The 23,083-nt window shown below is 41.0% G+C and overlaps 3 protein-coding genes across 5 annotated transcripts; 2 read left to right on the top strand and 1 right to left on the bottom strand.

Moving 5' to 3' along the window:
- Window positions 1-1,096: 1,096 nt before the first annotated feature.
- tmem51a (transmembrane protein 51a) lies at window positions 1,097-7,215 on the top strand. Of its 3 annotated transcripts, XR_011785031.2 has the most exons (4): window positions 1,097-1,242; window positions 3,551-4,006; window positions 4,473-5,536; window positions 5,713-7,215. XR_011785031.2 is itself a non-coding variant. In XM_071910169.2 (3 exons), exons 2-3 carry the CDS (start codon window positions 3,588-3,590, stop codon window positions 4,876-4,878), a joined length of 825 nt encoding a protein of 274 aa, XP_071766270.1. In that variant the 5' UTR covers window positions 1,097-1,242; window positions 3,551-3,587; the 3' UTR covers window positions 4,879-7,215. The 3 variants fall into 3 exon arrangements, 2 of the variants coding, with proteins under 2 accessions (XP_071766270.1, XP_078144648.1); XM_071910169.2 differs by having other exon boundaries at window positions 4,473-7,215; XM_078288522.1 differs by lacking the exon at window positions 1,097-1,242 and adding an exon at window positions 3,185-3,243 and having other exon boundaries at window positions 4,473-7,215.
- Window positions 7,216-7,747: 532 nt separating this feature from the next.
- LOC139920215 (chymotrypsin-like elastase family member 2A) lies at window positions 7,748-12,118 on the bottom strand. The gene is made up of 8 exons (XM_071910166.2): window positions 12,079-12,118; window positions 11,561-11,649; window positions 11,033-11,130; window positions 10,049-10,171; window positions 9,700-9,836; window positions 8,497-8,642; window positions 7,856-8,053; window positions 7,748-7,765 (listed from the first exon to the last, which is right to left on the bottom strand). The coding sequence occupies exons 1-8, from the start codon at window positions 12,116-12,118 to the stop codon at window positions 7,748-7,750; spliced, it is 849 nt and encodes a 282-aa protein (XP_071766267.2).
- Window positions 12,119-14,616: 2,498 nt separating this feature from the next.
- On the top strand, window positions 14,617-22,856 carry LOC139920211 (chymotrypsin-like elastase family member 2A). Its single transcript, XM_078288076.1, has 9 exons — window positions 14,617-14,634; window positions 14,855-14,948; window positions 18,012-18,100; window positions 18,225-18,322; window positions 20,259-20,384; window positions 20,534-20,670; window positions 21,456-21,601; window positions 21,822-21,974; window positions 22,792-22,856. Exons 1-9 carry the CDS (start codon window positions 14,617-14,619, stop codon window positions 22,807-22,809), a joined length of 879 nt encoding a protein of 292 aa, XP_078144202.1. The 3' UTR covers window positions 22,810-22,856.
- Window positions 22,857-23,083: the final 227 nt, after the last annotated feature.

Raw genomic sequence — 23,083 nt, 5'->3', positions numbered from 1 at the left:
ATGACTTCTGTTCTGACCATCTATATCAAATGACAGTGCTGGCAGGGTCAGTGAATCACTATCCAAATTAAGTGCCCAAAAGCAGTAATGGAGCGGTTCCTACTAACTGGCCTGGCACACAGTGACGCATTTACAAAGAGGAAGTAAAAAAGCAGATTAGGTTATATATGGGAGCTGCCCATCAAACATACATTTTCATTTGTCACTGGAGAAATGTGTTAACAGTGGTAGATAATTATCTCTGTGAGGTTCAATCTTATTAGCTGACAACAGTGATTTGTGTGAACAGTGGGTCACAAACATTTCCACACAGCATCAGTGATAGATAAGCATTAGACCACCTCCATTTGATAAGATTGCACCCCACGAAACGCCATATGAGAAGACTTTTATTATTTGATATGACTTGGTACAGACAGCCATCCTTTTACATTCTCTGACTGATCTCTGAATAGTGAAAGTAAAGCATTACACATTTTCTGAGACCTCCTGAAACCCTCTCAAGGACCCCTGCTGGTCCCCGAACCCTATTTTGGGAATCACTGGTGTACAGTCTACATGTAAAACCATCAGCAAAGATCATTTCACCAGGTCGTTGGTGACTACTACCATTTTTTTTTTTTATCAACATCTAGTCAAGAGTGGGCAACTTGTCTTCTAGTAGGGACGCCAACTGTTCCAGAAACACAAAACGAAACTGACATCTTTGCTCCTTTTAACACATTTAACAAGGAAATGGGACCTATTAAAGTAGATGAAGCTACTGAATTGTTCCATATGTGCAAACCCGATTGTATGACAACAAAAGCTACCCATGAAACGTTTAGCATGCTGAAATAGAGTTATTTATTGATACTTTCGTCTATTTGCGTGTCCTAAACACGTTATGCTGTCCGATGGGACTTTGGATTCTACAGCCGGTTTTTTTTTTTTTTTTGGGGGGGGGGGGGGGGGATAAATGGCCCAAACACACTTCCCCACTTATTTTAAGAGGCTCGCATTTATCAACAAACCCGACAGTGAAAGGGTTAAAACTGGAAGTACGACTAACCCCCTCCCTCCCCCCCGGGCCCATCCGTCTGAAAGGAAAGTTCCTGATTTTCAACGCAATTTGCCTCCATATGACACTGGCTCAACTCGTGCCAGTGTTGGCAAAGTTGGGAAACAAACTAACTCCCCAGCTTTCAAGAGAAGAGGACTATTTGCCGAAGTATCCCGGACCTTTCAACAAATAATGCAAAGGTGAGTAAGGCCGATATATATATATGTACACACACACACACACACACACACACACACGGATGAATGCATCTACACCACACCCCTTGAAATGTAGCTCAAACTAACTTAATGCCGGCTGTTTTCTAGCTAGCTAACTAGTAGTCGGTGTTTTGCTTCATTGCGGGAAAAGTTTTCATTTCTGTAAAAAGTTTTCGCATTTCGTGATGTATCGTTAACACAAAGTACCAGTGTTTTCGTGACACGAACACAGCGTAGGTTAGTTGTCGAAACGAGGCTAAAATGTGAGCCTGGGTTTCTCTGTGTTAACACTGTTAACGCTATCATCCAAGCTAGCTAACTAACTGCTTAAACGTATGGGAATTAAATGCTCAGGCAGGGTCGAGTCCCATATCTAGAGTCTTGCACATCATATCGTCGTATATCCAGCACGACTAAAACAACGTTTGACCCAATAAATTATGGTGAATAACCTTAACAAACAGTAACTGAGCAAGATGGCTAATTTCAATTTTTTTCCCCCAATCAGTCTGCCTGTATAAGCAGGGCTATTTTAGACTGTAGCAACTGACAGTTAATTAGGAGGAATTCCATTACCCCAACACACACACACACACACACACACACACACACACACACACACACACACAAATAACATGGTATACAGGTCTGTGTGGAATGTCAGGCCTGTCAATATCTTACTTTACTGTAAAACATGAGCTATGGTGAAATCCTAACCTTATAATTTAGGCTGCAGTTTATGACATGCTGATATTTGACATGCTCACACACACTTTTTCAGCTTTGTGTTGCACATAAAGTGTAACAAACATTGTCAATAATGCTGGTCTGTGTAGGCTAGTAGAAGTTTTTTTTATTTTTTTTTTACTGTATTTCAGTGGCTTTGCATGTGTCCAGTTGTCATGAAGAGGGCGGAGTATAAGGCTCATGCCATACATTCTTTAGTGAGAGGGTATTTCTGAGTCAGAGGAGGCTTTGCTAACCTTATTCTGCCCCTCAGTCTCACTCTCACTGCAAGCAGGTCTGGACATGAGCATACAGACCCTCTACGCACACAGTTTGCATGCATGATAACAAACTGTGTAGGTGTATCAAAGACAGACTGCCGGTATCAGTATTTTACATTCTTGAATCGTCATGCAGCCCTGTAGATAGACAGTTTATTTCTTTACGGTTTATCAGCAGTGAAATCGGACTTCCTTCTGAGTATGTTAAAACGTTTCCTGCAGTCCTCTACAATTACCCTTTGATCTTTAACAAGCAAACATAAAAAAAGTTATGAGGTGGCCATGTTATGAAGACCATGTTAGGAATATGACTGTGAATATGAAAGTATTTTTGAGATTTTGTAAAGCTCACACAGTAGGACAAGTAACCTGTGACTCATTGTATTGCAAGAGCCTTGTCTTGTGCTGCTATGCGCAACAAATTACTGCAAAACCAGTAAAGTGGTTTGATTTGGATGTAACAAGTAATGATCAATACATTAACAGTTGTAGTTTAGTAGAAACTGATTCTACAAATGCTACTTATTCCTATTGAAGGCTTAGCTGATGAAGACTGTGATATACAATTGGTTTGACTACTGTTGACAAAATGCTTTATTGTAAGTCACTTTGGAAAAAAGCGTCTGCTAAATGATGTAATGTAATGTAGTAGATGCAAAGATAGTATGCCCTAAGAGGAATATATTATAGCATAAATGTATAGCCAAGATATTGTAATGTGTCAAGAGCTTCTCATTTTACAGTGGCCATAGACTTAACCGGAAGCCATAAAATACCTTTCCTTATCTGCTCTTGTGATGTCTTGACGTTGGGCAACAGGCGCCTGTTGCAGCAGTGCTGGGCAAGTCTGCTGTAAATTTTTTTACCATAAAACACACCCATCACGTAGGAGTCTCCATGGTATTTGCGGACAGTGAAATTGATAACATATGCTTGGACTCTCATAAGGAACTGAGCTCTGGGGAGACAACAGCAGGTACGGTAATATCTTCAAGGATGAGATTTCTTTCCTAATACGAGAGCTTATAATTTCAGATACCTGCACACTTGCTGCCTTTTCTACCCTCAGCCAGTTCAAAAGTAAACAGTTCTTTTTGATTCTGAATTTTTGGGTAGGTGTTTTTTTTCCAGATGGACCAGAAATTACTATGTTGCAAATGTCAGGGTCTTTATGTTTGATTTTTGGTCTTCTGATACGGACGTTATGTGGTATGCTATTGTAATTCTACCTGGTACATACTTCTGTCTTTGTATAAAGACCCTACATTCCTTTCTTTCTACAGTCTTTGACCTCTGGAGCAGTGCAGCTGGTCTGACGAAATGCGCTCCAGTGTTGACGGACCATCAAGCCCCCCTGGCAGTGGACACACCGGCAACAATAACAGCAACAGTGGAAACTCAGGTTCCCAGTATGCACTGTGCGCCCTCGGGGTTGGGCTTGTGGCCCTTGGGATTGTTATGATTGTGTGGAGCGTCGTACCTGCAGACGGCGCCGGGAATAACAGCAGCAGTTCGGGAGGAGGAGGAGGAGAAGGAGGTGAAGGTGGCGGTGGCGGGAGGCCAGACAACCGTAATAAAGCGTCCTCTGTGGCCTTTGTCTTAGTGGGGTCCGGCGTGGTTATGCTGCTGCTGTCCTTATGTCTGGGGATGAGGAACAAACAGCGGGAGCAGCAGCAGAGGCTCCGGGAGGCCCAGAACCAGGCAGGAGCGGCAGCCGCGGATCAGGAGGAAGGAGAAAAGTGAGTCAACTGATGGCCTGCTCTCTGCTGTAGACAACGTATCAGCATCAGGAACATTCTAGTTTCTAGTCTGTGGTTGATGCTCTTTCCTGTTTACTATGCCCCTTGACAGAAGAAGTATGTACACTGCAAAAAATAGCCATCTTAACAAGTAATTTAGTCTAGTATTGAGCCTTAAAAGCTTTTTTCTCTGAAAACAAGTGAAACAACCTGTGAATGAGGTTAGATAGTTTCACTTGCTTGCAATGTGGTTTCATCAAGTGACGATATCTTGAGATTTGGCAGATGACCTTTTCCATTTTAAGAGACAATACTGGAGAAAATGACTTATTAAGATTTTTGACAGTGATAATGCATTGATTATATATTGACCCACACTTTGTAGCTGTAGCTCTGGAACTGATAGTCTACTCTTGTATGATAATTACTGTCATTCATGTCTGTGTATTTCTCTAAATGTCCACAGTGCTGAGGAACAAGCCCAGCGTTACGCCGTACCCAGTTACGAAGAGGCAGTCGGCAGTGGCCAGTACCCCGTCCGCCAGAGCAACCTGCGCCAAAGCTCCTCCCAGCTGCCCTCCTACGACGACCTAGTCCAAGTCGACGGGGTGCAGTACGAGTCCGAGGGGCCCGAGGTCACGCCTGCGGGGTCACAGCCTGCTCCCACTGCCGCCGGCCCCACGGCCGCCGCTTCCGCATCCAGTCGTAGAGCTGGGAAAACCAGCCGCAAGCTCCTCCCTCTCAAGATCCGCAGGATTAAATCGGAGAAGCTGCACATGAAAAACGCTGATAACTCTCAGCCAGCAGCTGGAATCAGTATAGAACCGCTCACCCCACCACCGCAGTATGAGGATAAGGTGCCTCCGATTTGAGACTAGGTCCTCCGTGGTCAAAGCAAGCTACTGCAATTCCTGGAATCCATCATGATCGCCTTTTGTGGATCTGCCGTGTTACGCAGAGACGTTAAGAAGGCACTTGAGATATGACTCCTTACAGAATGTTCTCAGTGGCACTTTGTCGTAAAATACCTGTCCATATCATGAGTTTCAAGCCACATAACTCCAAAGCATTGAACAGCAAACACTTTTTGTTTTTTTTTCATTTTGGATCTCACTGGATATCTGAGACAGCACCAGCATTGTTGAACAAAGTTGCTGGATACTTTTCAAACTGTGATGGATTAAATTCAGTTTGTCACACTGAGGCACATTGGATAAAAGCACACACCAAATCTAATCATCTTCTATGTCTATGTCTAAGTATCTATCAGTATATGTAATATCTGTGTGTAACTAACTTTTAAGTGTGCACTGTCTGTCTGGGTGAGCTGGCAGTGCAAGGGAACACAAGTCCTTGCAGAGGATGTGTGTGTGTGTGTGTGTGTGTGTGTGTGTACACTTAAATAGATATGTGTTGGGCACTCATTCTATGAAGGGGCTACATTATGGGCAGTGTTTCTACCCTGGGAGGTTAAAGAGTGGATCACTTCTGCTGCCAGCGGTTTACCAAGCATAGGCTCCACAGAGAGGGGTGACTGTGCGCTGTACGTATTGGACAGGCTTGACTTGGCTATAGTGCAGAAAGACTTTCTCACTGTCATCCTCTCCTGAGCTTCCACTGGGTTGCAGCAAGTGAGAGAAAAGTTTGATACGTGTGTGTGTGTGTGTGTGTGTGTGTGTGTGTGTGTGTGAGAGAGAGAGAGAGAGAGAGAGAGACAGTTCCCTGCATCCTACTCACTCCCCCTAGCTGACTGAGCAGAGGACTTTGTGCTGAATCAATAATTAATTAGTTCTGCATTCATTGCTTTGGTGCAGTGTTAGTCTTATCATAATAGGAATGGTAATAATAACTGACGACAGTTCTAAGTTCGTCATCAAGTTGTTCCAATGGAAGTAACATTCTTCCTGTGCAGAGTTAACGACACTGCTGTTCCTCCTCAGACATTTCAGAAGAGACCTTATGATTGAACCTAATCTCCGATGTTGCCTTTCCAGTGTTTGTTCTCTTGCAAACAGAGGGTAGAGGAGGAAGTATGAGAGAGCGTGATGGAAGGCGCTAGTGAACGAGGGGCTTGTGAATAGTTGGAAGCCTTTGCCCTGTAGCCATGGTGAACGCAGTTGGGTTGTGAAGGCAGTAGTGTAGTCTCAGCTTCTGTCTCGGCTTGTTTTTGTACTTATTCGAGATGCGCAACAGAAAGACTCTTTCACTGAGCAGCTGGGCCATAATAATGGCAACTATTGCTCACTCGCTTGCTCATCACCATTCTTCCAACCACAGCTTGACTTGCAGCACTGTTTTTACTTGGAGTATGCAGAGAATGAACAGAAAGAGAAGGGAGACGGCCCTAGGCTCTCTCCAGGGAACTAGTTTGAGTTCCCTCAGCACATACTGTTTTATGAATGCCTGTCCAGAAACTGTTCTTACTCTTGTGGGTTAGAGTTGTGTAGATGTGAACAGCTGAAGCTGAGGAAAATAGGTATTCGATTGCATAAGTGGAATGATGGTCAGTTTTAGCCAACATTACAAATTGTGAAGTTGTGCAAGTAAGATTTTTCCTCTTTTGTATTGAAGCACAAGAGGCACTTTCTTTAGTGCCTTTATTACCCAGTTTGCTATGTTAAAGTGTTAAACTCAAAGTAATTAATGCAAAATGCCCCTCTATCATTGTCATCTCTTCGTATTGTATTGCCAGGTTTTCTTTTAAGCAAAAGGCAAAGAAGTCATTGAGTCACTTTAGTTTTGTCATTGGAATTTTACAAGAGCTATGTCTACATAACCTGTTTTCAAGTTGAAACTTGCCACACATTGTGTTGATTTTTTATTCATTTTTTGTCATGTTTTGTACTGTAGACATAGTCACTGTACCTCATTAGCAAAAGACCAGTTGTGACTACAGGAGTTTTTTTTATTATCATGTAGCCAAACATATTTTACATTGATGAAATAGTGTTGTGATTTAGCAGTCATTTTTGTTTTATTTAGACCAGTGCCCATTCAAAACACATTAGTATTTGTCGTCAGTTTCATTTATTGTTGCTTTTTATATGATTTAAGTCTATATTTCTTTTATATGTTCTGTGAAAATATGCTTTTGTATGATAATTCTAATATGTTTATGTTGAAAATGAACTTTTTTTGTGAAAGAGTGAACAATAAGAGTTATCTCATGAATATTTTGCGAGAAATAAAAGGAAATATTTGTAAATTAACTGTTTACAGAATAATTGTAACACTTCCTGGTTGACTCATATGACATCATGTGCAGAATAATTTAATGACAAGGGGAGAGCAGCATCTGGGTACGTTCTAGTTGGCAACGTCCTGCCAGGCCTAGTAAAAAGGACACATTTCATTTTCACATTTCTTTTTTTAAGTGTCCAGGAAGTGGATTCAATACTTGTCATTCCTTTTATAGTTTTTTTTTACATACTAGCTGCAGACTTACTGTTTTGATAAGCTTTGACTCATCAGTTGAGGCCCCTGCTGGCTCATAGGTTTCCTCTTGTCGTTGCAGAATGTCACATTTACTGCTCTTAATTCTAGGCTGTCTTACTTTTTAAAAAGCTACAATAGCAAAGTAAAAGCAGTACATTACCTGTACATTAACACACAGTAGCTCTGTATGTCATGTGTGTGCACTGATGCATTTTGCTTTTACTTTGCACTAAAACAAAAAAATGAAACCACACTTGGTAAATCATAGTTGCTGTTATTGATGGCAAACGTTGTTGAATAGCTTCTTCAGTATGTGGTCATAACCTGCAGAGGGAGCAACAGAAAACACAATTACGATACACTTCCTGTTTTTCAACGCCGAGGCTTTTGTTTGCTTCAGGTTGCATTGTGTACTCTGGTAAGGCAATCAAGACCATATGAAATGAAAATGTTGCTCACAGTGTTGATCCAGTCGATGTAGGAGCTGACTTGTGTAAAGACAGTGGGCTTCTGGAGGACGTTGCAGCCCTGACCGGAGCCGAAGCTCACCACGCCGTGGACGTCCCAGGAGCCGTCTGGGTTCTGGCAGTTCAGGGGGCCCCCAGAGTCTCCCTGTGGGTCACCACACATACTGTAGGTCAGTAGGACATTTTACAGACTCTACTGTGGTTAAGCATTTGGTCTTGGGTCATCTGCAATCACTTAGTGCTGTGTTTTACTGCTCAGCAATTTCAAAGCCAATCTCCTTTCCCTGAATTTTTTTTTGTCTTTCTTTAACGTTCCCATTAGGAAAGTAAAGTGAACACTATATGAAGAGTTTCATTTCAAATAAGATATATATCAACTGAAAAAATGACACCTATGCCTACAAAACTATAGCTGGCATAAACATAGAGCCGACTATGGATTATCATTAAAGCTATTATAAGACCTTTGCTTACAAAATAGAAATGTTTTAGATGATGTAATCATTTGAATGCTGAAAAACAGAACAATTTACGTGACTTTTGTATTTACAAGTGCCTATATTCCATCTCAGAATGAAACTAACTCACGTTACAGCCGGCCATGATGCCATCTCCTCCGGCACAGACCATCTTGTCGGTGGCCAGGACGCTCCACCAGTCGTCCTGTGAGCAGGTGTCATGGCCGACCACAGGTAGGAGAGCCTGCTGCAGGATGTCCGCCGTGGGACCGTTGGCTGTGGGGCGAGAAACACGCTCAGCTCGGGTAAGAAAGGAGATTTTTGCTTTGATGGAGGTTCAGTGGGGGACAGCAACTGGGAGGGTGCATGGGGATTATTGTGATGTCATTTCTGCTCTTGTAGATAGCACCCAGTGGAGAGAGGGAGGGACATGCGATAAACATCAAGAGCCAAATTCAACTGATGTGTCTTTCTATTGAGCTGCAAGGGTGCCCTATTGATTTGACTGGATGTGATGCTGTCATATTACTGTATAAAAACTGATTTTCTATATTACTATAACTTCTTAATGCTTTAAGATAGAGTTCATATTAAGCGTTATGTGAAGACAAGTATGCTGACATGGAAATATTTGCTTAAGCTTAATTAATTTCATTATTATGATTATGGCGGGACGTTAGGCAGCTCAATTGCCTCTTGTTGAGTTTATCTAGTGGGTTTTGAAAAGGTTTCATAAACCCAAGAGTTGAAGAATTTTCTTAATTCATAGAGGAGCCTTGAGCTGAAGTTAAAACATGAAAATCACCAAAATTGGATTTTTCACCCAACAACAGCAATAGGCTATTTGATGACACTTTTATCCAAATTGCCTTATAGTGCCATGAATGCACTGTATTGGATCATATCCCCTCTCCTTTTTTCTCTATTTGCTCTGCCTCTCTCTTTAGCTCTTATTTATTTTCCCAGCACTTCCCTCCTATGACTCTGACCCTTGCATTCCTCACTATTGGTTGTTTATAATTATGTTGATCTAGGAATTTAATCTTATTTTACTGTTGCACTCATGTTAAATTGCTCAGGGTAAAAGTGTCAGCTAAATACCTAATAGATTGGTGGCTCCTGTGGGAGATGAACCCCTAACTCTGGCAGCGTTGGTTCCATGCTCAGCTCGTTGAGCTACACAGAGCCACAATCCAAATTAATGAATACTTCTCACATTTTCCTGACTAATGAGGGTGAGAAATTCTTGGCCTAACTGTCCTCCACTTAAGTTAACTGACTGACCTGTACAGCATGGTGTACAGATACAGTAGACGGAAGTTCAGTCACTCACTGGAGAGTCGTCCCCAGCCGGTGACGTAGCAGGGAGCAGCGTGGGGCAGGACGAAGCCCGAGTCCGGGAGGCAGGCGGGCATGATGGTGTCGGAGAAGGTGACAGGAGAGGACAGCTTGATCAGGGCGATGTCATTACTGCAGAAGACAAAAGGCCAAACAATGAAGCAGGGAAATAACGATAGATAATGAAACTCTGTGTATGATTTGCACTGGGTGACACCATGAACTTCCCTATTAGGGATTCATTAATATCAGTTAACCAAGCGGTGATGATACTCTGATCATTACGCTCTTCACTTGCACTCGCGAGGTGATACTGAAGTGAGTGTGCTGCTGCTGGCTGTTACCGGCTGAGAAGGATGTTGTAGTCCTCGTGAGTGATGATCCTGGCTGCCCTCAGAGCGATCGAGCCCCCCTCAGCCTCCTTCAGGCTGTGTTTGCCCAACTCCACTCTGTAGTTGTAGCGGACACTGCAGGATGACAGAGGACACGGTGTTTCAAACAGGAGTATTGGATTTTTGTCCGTTTGTGATTGAGCTTGCGGTGGAGAGCAAACACTGGATAGTTCTGTATGGGTAATGTGTAGCAGGTTGAATGACCAAGCAATTTTAAGCATCGTTGGTGCTAAACAGTCATTGTTGTGGTGTTTCTGCACTGCACTTCCCACAGATCACTTGTCAATCAATCAGTGTGGCCAGTACTGTGATGACTTTTTCCTTTGATTTGAGTTTCTGTTTGAGTTTCTGTAGGTGGCGCTCCTTTCTTTGTCTGTTCATGCTCACTACCCAGTTCTTCTTCTGTTTATTCCAAACAAACTGCAATTGCTACTGCCGGAAACGTAAAACGCATCACTTCCTGGTTCCCAGGAAAGACTTACCTGATGAACAAATGTAAAAGCTTTTATGAATCTGTTATAGGTTGAATCCTATGGTTGAATCATTATTGTGTTATATCAACCGATGATAAAGAGTAGCAAAAGGACATTCATTTATATGAAAATGTTGCGGATTGTTACTTAAAGATGTTACTAAAGATGAATGACGTAATTGAATAATTAATTTATTCCTATGGTATAAAGCAGACCAATCTATATCCATATTTGTAAACATAAACAACTCACTACCAAAGCTAGAAACCAGAGAATCAAGACTAGAACGTTTAATGTCTGTGAGATGTAAAATCAGAAGCTGCTCGTCTTAAACAGAGTGGTTTTCCCTTTAAGACAATCGAGCTTTGTAAGCCCTTGAAAGAGAACATGCTGTATGTACTGTTTTTTATATCACCGCTTTGCTGATATTAATAACCTCTCCGCAGTGTTCAGTTGTACGTACTTGATGCAGTGAGCAGCGGTGAGGACCCAGTCGCCGGAGAGCAGCGTGCCTCCACAGACGTGCCTCCAGCGCCCACTGCTGTCCGACTGGAGAGAGATCTGAGAGGAAGGGAGAGAGGACAGTGTGCATGGATAGATACACATACTGTAAGCTGATAGTGACTAAAATTTCATTCCAGAAGTTCAACATTTTTTAAAATATAGAGGATCCAGTCTGTAAAGGTGCTATTTTGTCAACAATGGTCTTCAATTACCTGCTATCCTTTAAAAAACACCATTGATCATTTTGTAACAGTGGGTGTCACATTTTTTAAATACCATGGCAGGTAACTCATTTTGGTGTGAAACTCAGATTTTCACACACACACATTTTCCTTTTCTTCTACACAATATTGTTGTCCCTGAACATGAAGATGACTGAGATACAGGGAAAAAAAATACTATATAAGAAAAATGGCAGTACAGTAATTTACTAGACATTCAAAATGTCAGTGAGAGTGTGATTTTATATATTTAGCCAGGACCTTACCTGCCAGGGCCAGCTGTGAGGCCGGACATCCTCTCCTGCAACCACCCTGCTCAGCACAGGAGGGAAGGTGGGCAGGCCGCACCCGTAGGCTGGGACCAGGTGAACAACGTCAGACAAACCATGGGCATTTTTATAGTTTCCTTACCAGATCATAACTATCCATAAAAAAGTGAGACAGCCATTTCTTTTTTGGCAAAATAGACTATAATTTGTAGCTCTATATAGAGAGATACTTTATAATACAAGATATTGACAGTTAACAGCAGGCTTACAGACTCATTGGCACTATAGATGTACAAAACAGTTGATTTTATTGAGGTAGTTTATTGATGGGACTTCAATTATAGGAAAGCATGAACACATTGCAGGCTGTCTGAGCTTAAACAATTCAGATCTTTCAAACAAATTTGATTAGTACTCTCCACAAGACTTTTTCCAGATAATTGTACTTTCTCCCAGTTTTATTCTGTGCTAAATGTCTTTAAAATCATTCTATAAGAAGGTTTAAACTGTCTTACCACTAGCTACCACGACAGCGAGAACCACAAACCTCATCATGACTGTACTGCGTGTCCAAATCTTGTATTAAGAGCGGGTTTGTATTTATACTGTGTGTGAGGAACATCTGTCCAAGGTGTAGCCTGTTCTGGGAAAACTGGCCAACACACACAGAAAGCCAAACAAGGACACACAGCATGTGCTCGGTGATAGGATTTTCCCATCGCTGTTCCCATCCCAGCAGAATCTGTCCCTGTTCTTCTAATTAAATGTGGTTGGTAAAACTGTGTATAGATGATATATTAGCTTGTCAGGATCAATTTAACTGGTCATTCTTCATCCCACTGCTCAATGCAAAATATCTACTGAGAAAATAAGTTGTTTTTTCTGTTCCTTCCTAGTATTTGTTGGCTTTCTTTGTCAGCCTGAATATTCAGAGCCCTTTCATCACCTTGCATATTTTTTGGAAAACTGCTAACCTGATAATGCGAGAAAAATGGCACAGATAGCACAGTCATATCTTAATGTTTTATTTTATTTATATTTCCACATGGTGGCTTTGATCCCAAAAGCCTGTCGTCCTAATAGGTCACCATTTTCTGTGGAAGAGATGAAAGAGGCGTGTTAGATTTATTGCAGCAAATGTTTTCAGAGCAGAAAGTCAGCTAAGAATAAACACATGGGGTCATTTATCAATTTTCTAGATTCAATCAAGATCTTCATTATTTTATTTAGCGAGAGCGGTTCGGGAGCTTACGGAGCTGATCCAGTCGCTGTAGGAGCTGACTCGGGTGAAGACGGTGGGCTTCTTGGGGAAGTTGCAGCTGAGGCCGGAGCCGAAGCTGACGATGCCGTGAACCTCCCAGGCGCCGTCGACGCTCTGGCAGTTCAGAGGGCCGCCAGAGTCTCCCTGAGCCACGTGACAGAAACCACACGGTCAGCTCACAAATCATACATTCAGCAGTAACGTCTCATCTATCTTTGAGTTGCCCTCAGTGAGTGCTTTACTGTGTTGACATTCAGAATACATAGGATACTTAAGTGTTCTGTTTGAGTGTTGATGCTTTTAAATGCCATGTCCCCTTTACATTACATTACATTTTAGGCCTTTAACTGATGGTCTTTTTCAGAGTGACTTATAACAGTAAGTGTGCAACAGTAGCTTAAAGTTGTGCTATAGGCAAGATTTTAATGTAAAAATACACCCGTCTTATCAGCCTAAATCACAAAGTGGGGCTGCAGTAGAGAAGAGCGTCCCATCCCCAGTAATTGAGACCCTTTAGATTCAACCTATTTACCCAAATTAAACTCTGGTGTTGGGTATGTACACTTCTCCGCTGACAGACCAGCTAGTTTGGCAAACTTGAGTGTGCTGTGTGCATTTTACTGACATTAGAAAGGATGGCTGTTCAAATTCATGCATCCGTATGATAATTATGGGTGTAATGTAATGTGTCGGTGTCATTCTTCCTTCTTCTTAGACTCACGTTGCATCCAGACACAACTCCATCTCCACCGGCACAGACCATGGTGTCCTTCACCTGAGAACCCCACCAGTCGGGCTTGGTGCAGGTAGCGTGGTCCACCACAGGCAGGAGAGCCTGCTGCAGGATGTCAGCAATGGGACCTCCGGCTATAGAGGAGAAAAGTGTAACAAGCTCATGTTCAACTCAGGTAAAGAGTGGTAACAAACACCGGCCTAGCGAGCTGGACCCCCCCCCCCATCCAGCTGTGGCTTTGGGTCAAAGACTCACTGGAGATGCGACCCCACCCAGTGACGTAGCAGGGCTCGCCATGGGCGAGGATGGAACCAGCCGCGGGAAGACAGGCAGCCATGACGGTGTCAGAGGGGGTGACAGCGGACGCCAGCTTGATCAGGGCAATGTCATTACTGGAGAGGACACACACACACACACACACACACACCATTTACAATCATGATAGACTTGACCTGCTACTGTTACTGCCTTTAATGTTTGTGGAAATGTTGTGCAAAGTTGTTTTCCTGATCAAAACTTGTCGAATTGAATACCTAGATAAATGTCCTAACATAAAAATGACGATAAATTTCAGTCTGTTTAAGGACAGTCTTGCAGTTGATAGCCAAAGCCTCAGTGTAAGGTCATTTGTACCGGATGAAAAAGGGGTTCCACTTCTCATGCACAATGATGTTAGCGGTGCCCATGAACACAACGCCCGCCTCAGTCTCCTTCAGGTTGTGCTCTCCCATGGCCACTCTGTACTCCCTGCCACTGCTGTGAGTTGACAGAGAGCAGAATATGGAACAATATTAAATATTCAGCTCAAAGATCCTTTTCAAATGCCAAATTATTATAGGAAGCTTTCCTGTGCTAGCTGAAGAGTGAGCTCAAAAACACAATTAATAACCAGTTTATGCTAATTTCGTAATGAAAAATGTCCCTCTTAACGAGCCTTTTAATCTACTATTGAATTCCCAAAATGTGTTTTTTCTTAGAACAAATGAAAACATCTGCTTGTGGGTTGAGATAATTTCACTTGGTGTTAATAAACACCTGCTTATTATTATCAGCTGAATAATGTCCTTGAATAATGAAGTGACTAACTTTATACTAGTGAAATAGTGAAATAGCTTATGTCACTTGGTTGTAGGAAATTATTGAATCAAGGAAAAAGGCATCAGAAACAAATTAAATTACCTCACTCCAATGACATACTTGGTTTAGAGAAAATACTTTTTAAGACTCAATACAGGGTTTTCTATGTTAATGACTGTTAATATGGATATTTTTGCAGTGTAGCGTGGAGTTATGATAGCCCATTCTGAATTGTTTCTGGCTCCACAGTGTCCTACCTGATGCAGTGAGCAGCAGTGAGAACCCACTGGTCAGAGATCAGAGTGCCTCCACAGGTGTGTCTCCATTCTCCCTGACTGTTGTACTGCAGAGAGATCTGAAACACATACATGTGAATACAATGAATTATCTCCAAAGTTGTTGTTGCTGGCATAAATGGAATCTGTTGAGGAAACCAGTGTCATTACTCTATTGGTACAGTTGGGTTTTATTAAATGTGAGCAGCTGCAGCCCACAGAGTTGCAAAAAACTCTGAAATTGGACAATTTCATCTTTCTCTGCCCTCATTAATCATAAACAGGCACACATGCAACTGTTTCTCTCTTGGTAGCTGCCGTATGTTTTTGCCGCATGTTTTAATTTCTTTTAGTGATGTCGGGGTTGTTAATAGTGTTATTTGTTATGCTGTTTGCGGTCTCCAAGTCTTAATGTGTGTCCATCCAGCATTACTGTTTTGATTGTTTTCTGTTGCCTGCTGCAAACTGCTAGCATTCTTGTCTTGTCTCTGCTTTGTTTTGTTTTTTGTCCCCTTTTCCCCGTTACCCCTATTTCCCCATCAAGAAGACTTTTGCCTCTTGCCAGGCCATCACTGTAAATAAGAATTTGTTCTTTATTGACTAAATAAAGTTTAACTTAAAAAAGAGTACCGTTAGTATGAATAAGAGATAAGAGTAAGAGACACTGGGGTAATTGCATAAAATCTGAATATATATAAAACCCTAGTCTACTCATCACTTTATGTACATATATAGTATATACAGTATATATTAACATTAACAGTTGCCCATAATGTGCTATATTTTCATGTCAGCAGTCTTAGTAGGTGTCAGTTTGTTGTTGTTTTTTTGCATGTTTTACCTGCCAGGGCCAGCTGTGAGGCCTGGCATCCTGTCCTCCCACCACCCTGGTCACCGCAGGGGGGAAGGTGGGCAGGCCGCACCCGTAGGCTGGGGGACAGACAGATTTAAAATGGTTAATATTGTGCACAACTGGTATGCAGCTGTCTGGTCCTGTCACCACATGACAGTAGTCTGCAAGGACTTTGTAGAAAAAGCAGTAATGCCACACAGTAAGCTGTGGTTTGGCAAGGTAGAGTTTTCCTAGTCAAGATGCTGTAACAGAAACAGTGTTCTGTATGTTTTTAGCAACAGAGATATTCTTACCACCAACAACAAGGACAGCAAGGACCACGACCTTCATCATGTCTTTATCTTCACAGTTTGTCCTAAAACCTCGGACACATTTATACCATTAATGACCTTAGTCAGGTGACAAAAACTGGATCAAATTCTTGGAAGTTTGCCCTTTGACAACATAGGGGTGGAGCCAAGTGGACATCCAAAGTGGCAGAAATAAACAGAAATATTAGGCCAAGGTCGAAGTGTGTTCATCGAAAAACCCAATGGATTAAAGGCTTTTTAGCGTTTTTCATTAAGTGCTTTGGATTTGCTTTCTTTTCTGAGCACCTACCTGAATATTAACAAATGTAGCGCTCCCTACCCTGATTTCCTGTTCAAACACAAATGTTGTCTCCTCCCTTAGAAGTATAATATTAACCTAATAAAGTTTAGTAGAACCAAACATATGTCTAGTGGCTGGAAGTTCCCACTGCTTATGAAGGATGTTTAATGTGTTTCCATATCACAAGCATGAGAAACTGGATTACTAAATTGCAAGTAGGTAGTACAAAGTAGGTACTACATTAAAGAAAGTGCACTTTCCTCTTATGTCTACATACCATACAAATTGTTCTGTTCATAAACATCTTGAACTATTCCTAGTATAAAGGTTTTATTGCAATATATGCACTTTAACACATTACATGAAACAGTAGTTCCTCTAAATGAATTACTAGTGGTCACAGCAAAAATACTGCAACCCTGGTAGAGAAAATGAATATCAGCATTTTGCCCTATTTTTCCAGAAAACAAGTATGGAGCGAAGCCAAGAATGAATGTTTTTATCATAATGAAGTATCCAGTTAGGAATAGCACAGCACACTACAACTAAATCTGGTAACAAAACAGGAAAGGCCATGGAAACAAAGCTATATTTACCCTCCAAAACAGCTGCTACAACTTTTATAGGGAAAGCAATGATATGAGATTCATTTTATGTTAAAATTAACTGCTTAACTGTATAAATTAAATGTAGAAAAAACCATAAATCTGTTCACAAAATTGGTTACATTTACAACATTTACAAAAATGCAAACCCTTGTTTTTTTCATATTTTGGGGGATTTATTTTTTCTTTTTTTGTTTAAATGCATACAGAAAGATACACTTTCAGTAGAATTTCTGTTGCCCAATTTCCATATTGACTTCCATGGTAAAACTCAACACTTTTAAGTGTACACTGTATATTTTCACATATAAAAAATGGGAAACTACATTTTTTTCCTTTGATACATGCACATTATTGCAGATGGACTAACTATTTGAGCTACAGTGTATCTTACAGTTACCTCCCTCCACAAACTAAGAGCATAAATTTGAATGACCTGACCCACAGAGGTCATTCAGTGACACCTGTGAGTTTCACAGAGAGCAGCAGCAGCTGAGGAGATAAGGTGTATTTGGGGATATTTGGGGATACTTATCTCCAAGGTTGATGTTTTTTTCCCCACCACGTTTTCCTGGCTGCACTGAGGCAAAGATTAAGTAACAGGCTTGAGGTCCTTAACTGGCCTGTTAACGAACTATATAAAAGGGGAGCAGGTCCCACTGCACTTTTACTGAAGACAGTCACAATGAAGTTCGTGATCTTGGCTTTGTTTGTTGCTGGTGGTAAGCACTCACTATTCTGACCAGGCAGTCAGCTTTTTTTGGTACACAGAATTGTCCACTTTCTCTTACATAAAGTGGTCTGTAACTTTGATGTCAACCATTACTTATATTTCATGAAATACTTCCACTTGTGTATAAAAATCATGACCGACTTTGTCCCTGAACTGCATTTATGAATTGCTAAATGAACGTTAGTTAATGGAAACATTTGTGATAGTTAAAGAATAAAATTAAACATTATTTACAGCTGACGTCAAGGCATAAGCCTGTTTTACGTTTTTAAGATATTTGAAGGAAAATGACCATATTTTACGGTTCTGCTGTCTCTCAGCCTACGGATGTGGCCTGCCCACCTTCCCCCCCACCATCACCAGGGTGGTCGGTGGAGACGATGTCCGTGAGCACAGCTGGCCCTGGCAGGTACACTTGTTTGAAACTCTCGGCAGCTGATGGAAACATCCTATGCCTTCCATCTAATTCCAAGAGTCACATGAAATATCTGTGCCTTTCATGAGTTGTTGTTCTGTCTCTGTGTCTTCCCCAGGTGTCTCTGCAGTACAGGAGTGGCAGCAACTTCTACCACACCTGTGGTGGCACTCTGATCTCCAACCAGTGGGTTCTCACCGCTGCTCACTGCATCAGGTATGGCTGAAGTGAACGAGTCACTCTAACAACTGTAACACCCTGCCCTTGGTTATACTTTCAAGTGGATTTCACGTGCTGCAAGTTGAAGTACACTATGTCTGTTCAATTGGTGACGAATGGTGATCAAGCATTTGCAATCAGGTAGCTTAAACATTTGAACAAAGAAAATTGAACTGGCAAACTAATTTAATATAGCCTCTGACATGTGTTAAGTAGGCTTTAATGAGCTATGGCCATTGATATGTTTGCTTTGTGCTTTTAATTATTCTGCACTTTGTAACTTGGTTAAGAAAAGTGCAAAATTATTATCATTATTATTATTATTAGTAGTAGTAGTAGTGGTTTGGTAGTAGTATTAATAGCAGTAACAGTAGTAGTAGTAGTAGTAGTAGTGGTAGTAGTAGTAGTAGTAGTAATAGCAGCAACAGTAGTAGTAGTAGTTTTGTAGTAGTAGTAGTAGTAGTAATAGCAGCAACAGTAGTAGTAGCAGTAGTAATAATAATAGCAGCAACAGTAGTAGCAGTAGTTTTGTAGTAGTAGTAGTAGTAGTAATAGCAGCAACAGTAGTAGCAGTAGTTTTGTAGTAGTAGTAGTAGTAGTAATAGCAGTAACAGTAGTAGTAGTAGTTTTGTAGTAGTAGTAGTAGTAGTAGTAATAGCTGCAACAGTAGTAGTAGTAGTTTTGTAGTAGTAGTAGTAGTAGTAGTAATAGCAGCAACAGTAGTAGTAGTAGTTTTGTAGTAGTAGTAGTAGTAGTAGTAATAGCTGCAACAGTAGTAGTAGTAGTTTTGTAGTAGTAGTAGTAGTAGTAATAGCAGTAACAGTAGTAGTAGTAGTTTTGTAGTAGTAGTAGTAGTAGTAGTAATAGCAGCAACAGTAGTAGTAGTAGTTTTGTAGTAGTAGTAGTAGTAGTAATAGCAGTAACAGTAGTAGTAGTAGTTTTGTAGTAGTAGTAGTAGTAGTAGTAATAGCAGCAACAGTAGTAGTAGTAGTTTTGTAGTAGTAGTAGTAGTAGTAATAGCAGCAACAGTAGTAGTAGTAGTTTTGTAGTAGTAGTAGTAGTAGTAATAGCAGCAACAGTAGTAGTAGTAGTTTTGTAGTAGTAGTAGTAGTAGTAGTAGTAATAGCAGCAACAGTAGTAGTAGTAGTTTTGTAGTAGTAGTAGTAGTAGTAATAGCAGCAACAGTAGTAGTAGTAGTTTTGTAGTAGTAGTAGTAGTAGTAATAGCAGCAACAGTAGTAGTAGTAGTTTTGTAGTAGTAGTAGTAGTAGTAGTAGTGATAGCAGCAACAGTAGTAGTAGTAGTTTTGTAGTAGTAGTAGTAGTAGTAATAGCAGTAACAGTAGTAGTAGTAGTTTTGTAGTAGTAGTAGTAGTAGTAGTAATAGCAGCAACAGTAGTAGTAGTAGTTTTGTAGTAGTAGTAGTAGTAGTAATAGCAGCAACAGTAGTAGTAGTAGTTTTGTAGTAGTAGTAGTAGTAGTAATAGCAGCAACAGTAGTAGTAGTAGTTTTGTAGTAGTAGTAGTAGTAGTAATAGCAGCAACAGTAGTAGTAGTAGTTTTGTAGTAGTAGTAGTAGTAGTAGTAGTAATAGCAGCAACAGTAGTAGTAGTAGTTTTGTAGTAGTAGTAGTAGTAGTAATAGCAGCAACAGTAGTAGTAGTAGTTTTGTAGTAGTAGTAGTAGTAGTAATAGCAGCAACAGTAGTAGTAGTAGTTTTGTAGTAGTAGTAGTAGTAGTAGTAATAGCAGCAACAGTAGTAGTAGTAGTTTTGTAGTAGTAGTAGTAGTAGTAATAGCAGCAACAGTAGTAGTAGTAGTTTTGTAGTAGTCGTACTAGTTTTAACGTTCTATGTTCTAATAAAGTTGTGTTCTTGAACGGACCCTGTATGTCTAAGCATCCCTGACCCGTGTCTTTGCTTCCTGGTGGCCCTGCAGCAGTCGCAACACCTACAGAGTCTATCTGGGCAAACACAGCATGGAGAACAGCAATGAGGCCGGTTCCATGGCCATCAGCCCCTCTAAGATTGTTGTCCACGAGAAATGGGACTCCTACAGAATCCGGTGAGCTTTTTCATTTCCCTTCATCCCGTAGAGGATATTATAACATGATTGCTACGACTAACTATTCTGTTGTAATAAATTGTATTTTAACCCTGCTATTGATGCTCATTAACATGTTATTATATGGTGTTGTGTTTGTATTTGTCCAGTAACGACATTGCCCTGATCAAGCTCTCCACTCCTGTCATCTTCACTGATTCCATCATGGCCGCCTGTCTTCCTGACTCCGGCCTCGTCCTGCCCAATGGTGCTCCCTGCTACGTCACCGGCTGGGGACGCCTCTGGAGTATGTTCTATTAGCCATCAATCAAGGCTGGCAACATTTATGCCCTTTCATATCTTTAATATTATATCAACTTCCCTCTTTCATTTTCTGGTGATGAGGCTGAGTAGATGTGTGCCCCTTTCCCTTGTAAGATAAGTTACAATATTAGATTGTAATACAAAAGTCCTATATCAAGAAAGACATTTTTCAGGAACAGAAAAAGGAATTTTAAGTACATAAGAATAACAGGGAATCCAGCTACACAGGACTCAAGAAGTTAATCATCAATCTGAATGCCATTGGATAATAATTTGAACATGGCCGTACTTGAGTCCGGTTTCAACATCACAATTATGATGTCTTTGACTCAACTCGGTCTCATACCTTTTTCCCGCCAATCTCAACAATTTCAAAGTTAAATTTTTTCCACCTGGTCCACCAATTTCTCCCTAGCACTACAAACATTTTGAGGGATTACACCTGTGTATAGTATGTAATGGTCCTCAAACATCTATGAATTGATTAGTCAAAATCCTATGCATTAATTAGTTGCATTTCAAAGTGTATAGTTCACAGCTATCATCTCTTTTGATCCTTAAGGAACTCCTACACCTTTATTTTTACATTTGGAAAGACATGTACACTGTTCATTGCCTATTTTGGTCTTGGTCTTGACTTGGTCTCAACACCCTTTGTACCTGGTCTTGACTTGAGCTCAACTGGACCTGGTCTTGGAATTGACTTGGACTCGATTAAGGTGGTCTTGACTGCCGTCCTGAATTTGGCTGCCCTGTTCTTTTCCACAGCTGGAGGTCCCATCGCTGACATCCTGCAGCAGGCCCTCCTGCCTGTGGTCAGCCACTCCAACTGCACCAAGCCTGACTGGTGGGGCAGCCTGGTCACCAACAACATGATCTGTGCTGGAGGAGATGGACAGCTGGCTAGCTGCAACGTGAGTCACATTAATTTCCCACAACCCCTACATTTTATTCTATAGTCTCATGTAATGTAGAAATGGAGTTCCTGTGAAAATATAATATACCAGCCTTACAGTTTAGAATAGTTTTATACAGTGCCATAATGATTATTATATATGTACAATTTCTAAATGTTTTTGCCATCTTTTGCCTGATTTTCATCCAAACGTCACGTCTGGCTCTGTTACCCCTCAGGGAGACTCTGGTGGCCCCCTGAACTGCCAGAACCCTGACGGCTCCTGGGACGTCCACGGTGTGGTGAGCTTCGGCTCCAGCATGGGCTGCAACTACCCCAAGAAACCCTCCGTCTTCACCCGCGTCAGCGCCTACATCCCCTGGATCAACAATGTGAGTGGAAATGGGCTTGGCTTGTACAGTATTTGTTAATATAATATGTGCCTTTTAGTGGATGCTTCTATCCAAAACACCTTACAGTACAGTGCATAGATTGTTTTTTTGGGTCCACTTGACAGTGTTAGTGCAGTGCTCTCTCTGTTGCTTACAGCTCTGCAGATAGATTCAGCGTACTTACGGTTTACTGTCTTTGTGACAAGGCAATTAACGTTAAAACCCACAGCTGTTGATGGGCAGCCATTTCTTGGTGGTGATTATGTGGCTCTGTAAAGTTGGGCTGAAATAAAAGCAGGAAAATGGTTTTACTTAAAAGGAAATCATTGAGTGTTAAAATGTGAATGTTCATGAAATTCCAAGTTTCATACTCAACTCCTACTCAAGTGGCAGATAGTTACACTTAAAATTTGTAGGAGTGTGCCACCTGCAGTACAGGTGTAGAATATCTATCATTGAAGTGTCATTCAAGTGACATTGGACAGCATAATTTGAAAACCAATTGTCAGTCGTAAGAGTGCACAGAAATCCCTATTATGTATTCTTTATATGAATATTCATGTTGCAAATAAAATCCTCCTTTCAAACTTAGCATAGGAAATGCAGTCATTTACCAGAATGAAATACATTGCAAAATGCACATATTATCATAAAATACATGCACAAGAATAATATAATATAAGCTTTCAGTCCAACTTTAAGTATGTGTGGCTCAGATGAGTGTGGATTAGATATATTGTGATTAAGAAGCATCCAGTGCAGAGTTTCCCTCTGGAATAGCATTTTAAAACATCTCTTTATGATTTCCTTTTTCTAGGTGATGACCAAGAACTAAGACGTGGATTGGTTTGTGTTGTTGTTGGTTGTTGCACTTGATCATAAAATAAAGAATGTAGTGCAAACACTGTGTTCTTCTCCTCCTTTTCAAAATCCTAATGGTTTTCTAAATAAGAGTTCAGACATCCAAAAGGTAACAGATTTGGGCGATTGTGTACAAAAATACCCCTGTGTTATATGTTGAACATCACATTGAACCACATCACATTGACATTGTATTACTGTATTATATTATTATGGGCAGTCACAGCAGTATAGTAGGTCATCTCTAA

This window comes from Centroberyx gerrardi, chromosome 14, assembly GCF_048128805.1.
Source record: "Centroberyx gerrardi isolate f3 chromosome 14, fCenGer3.hap1.cur.20231027, whole genome shotgun sequence".
Lineage (NCBI taxonomy): Eukaryota > Metazoa > Chordata > Actinopteri > Beryciformes > Berycidae > Centroberyx > Centroberyx gerrardi.
This window is presented reverse-complemented; position numbering and strand designations above follow the sequence as displayed.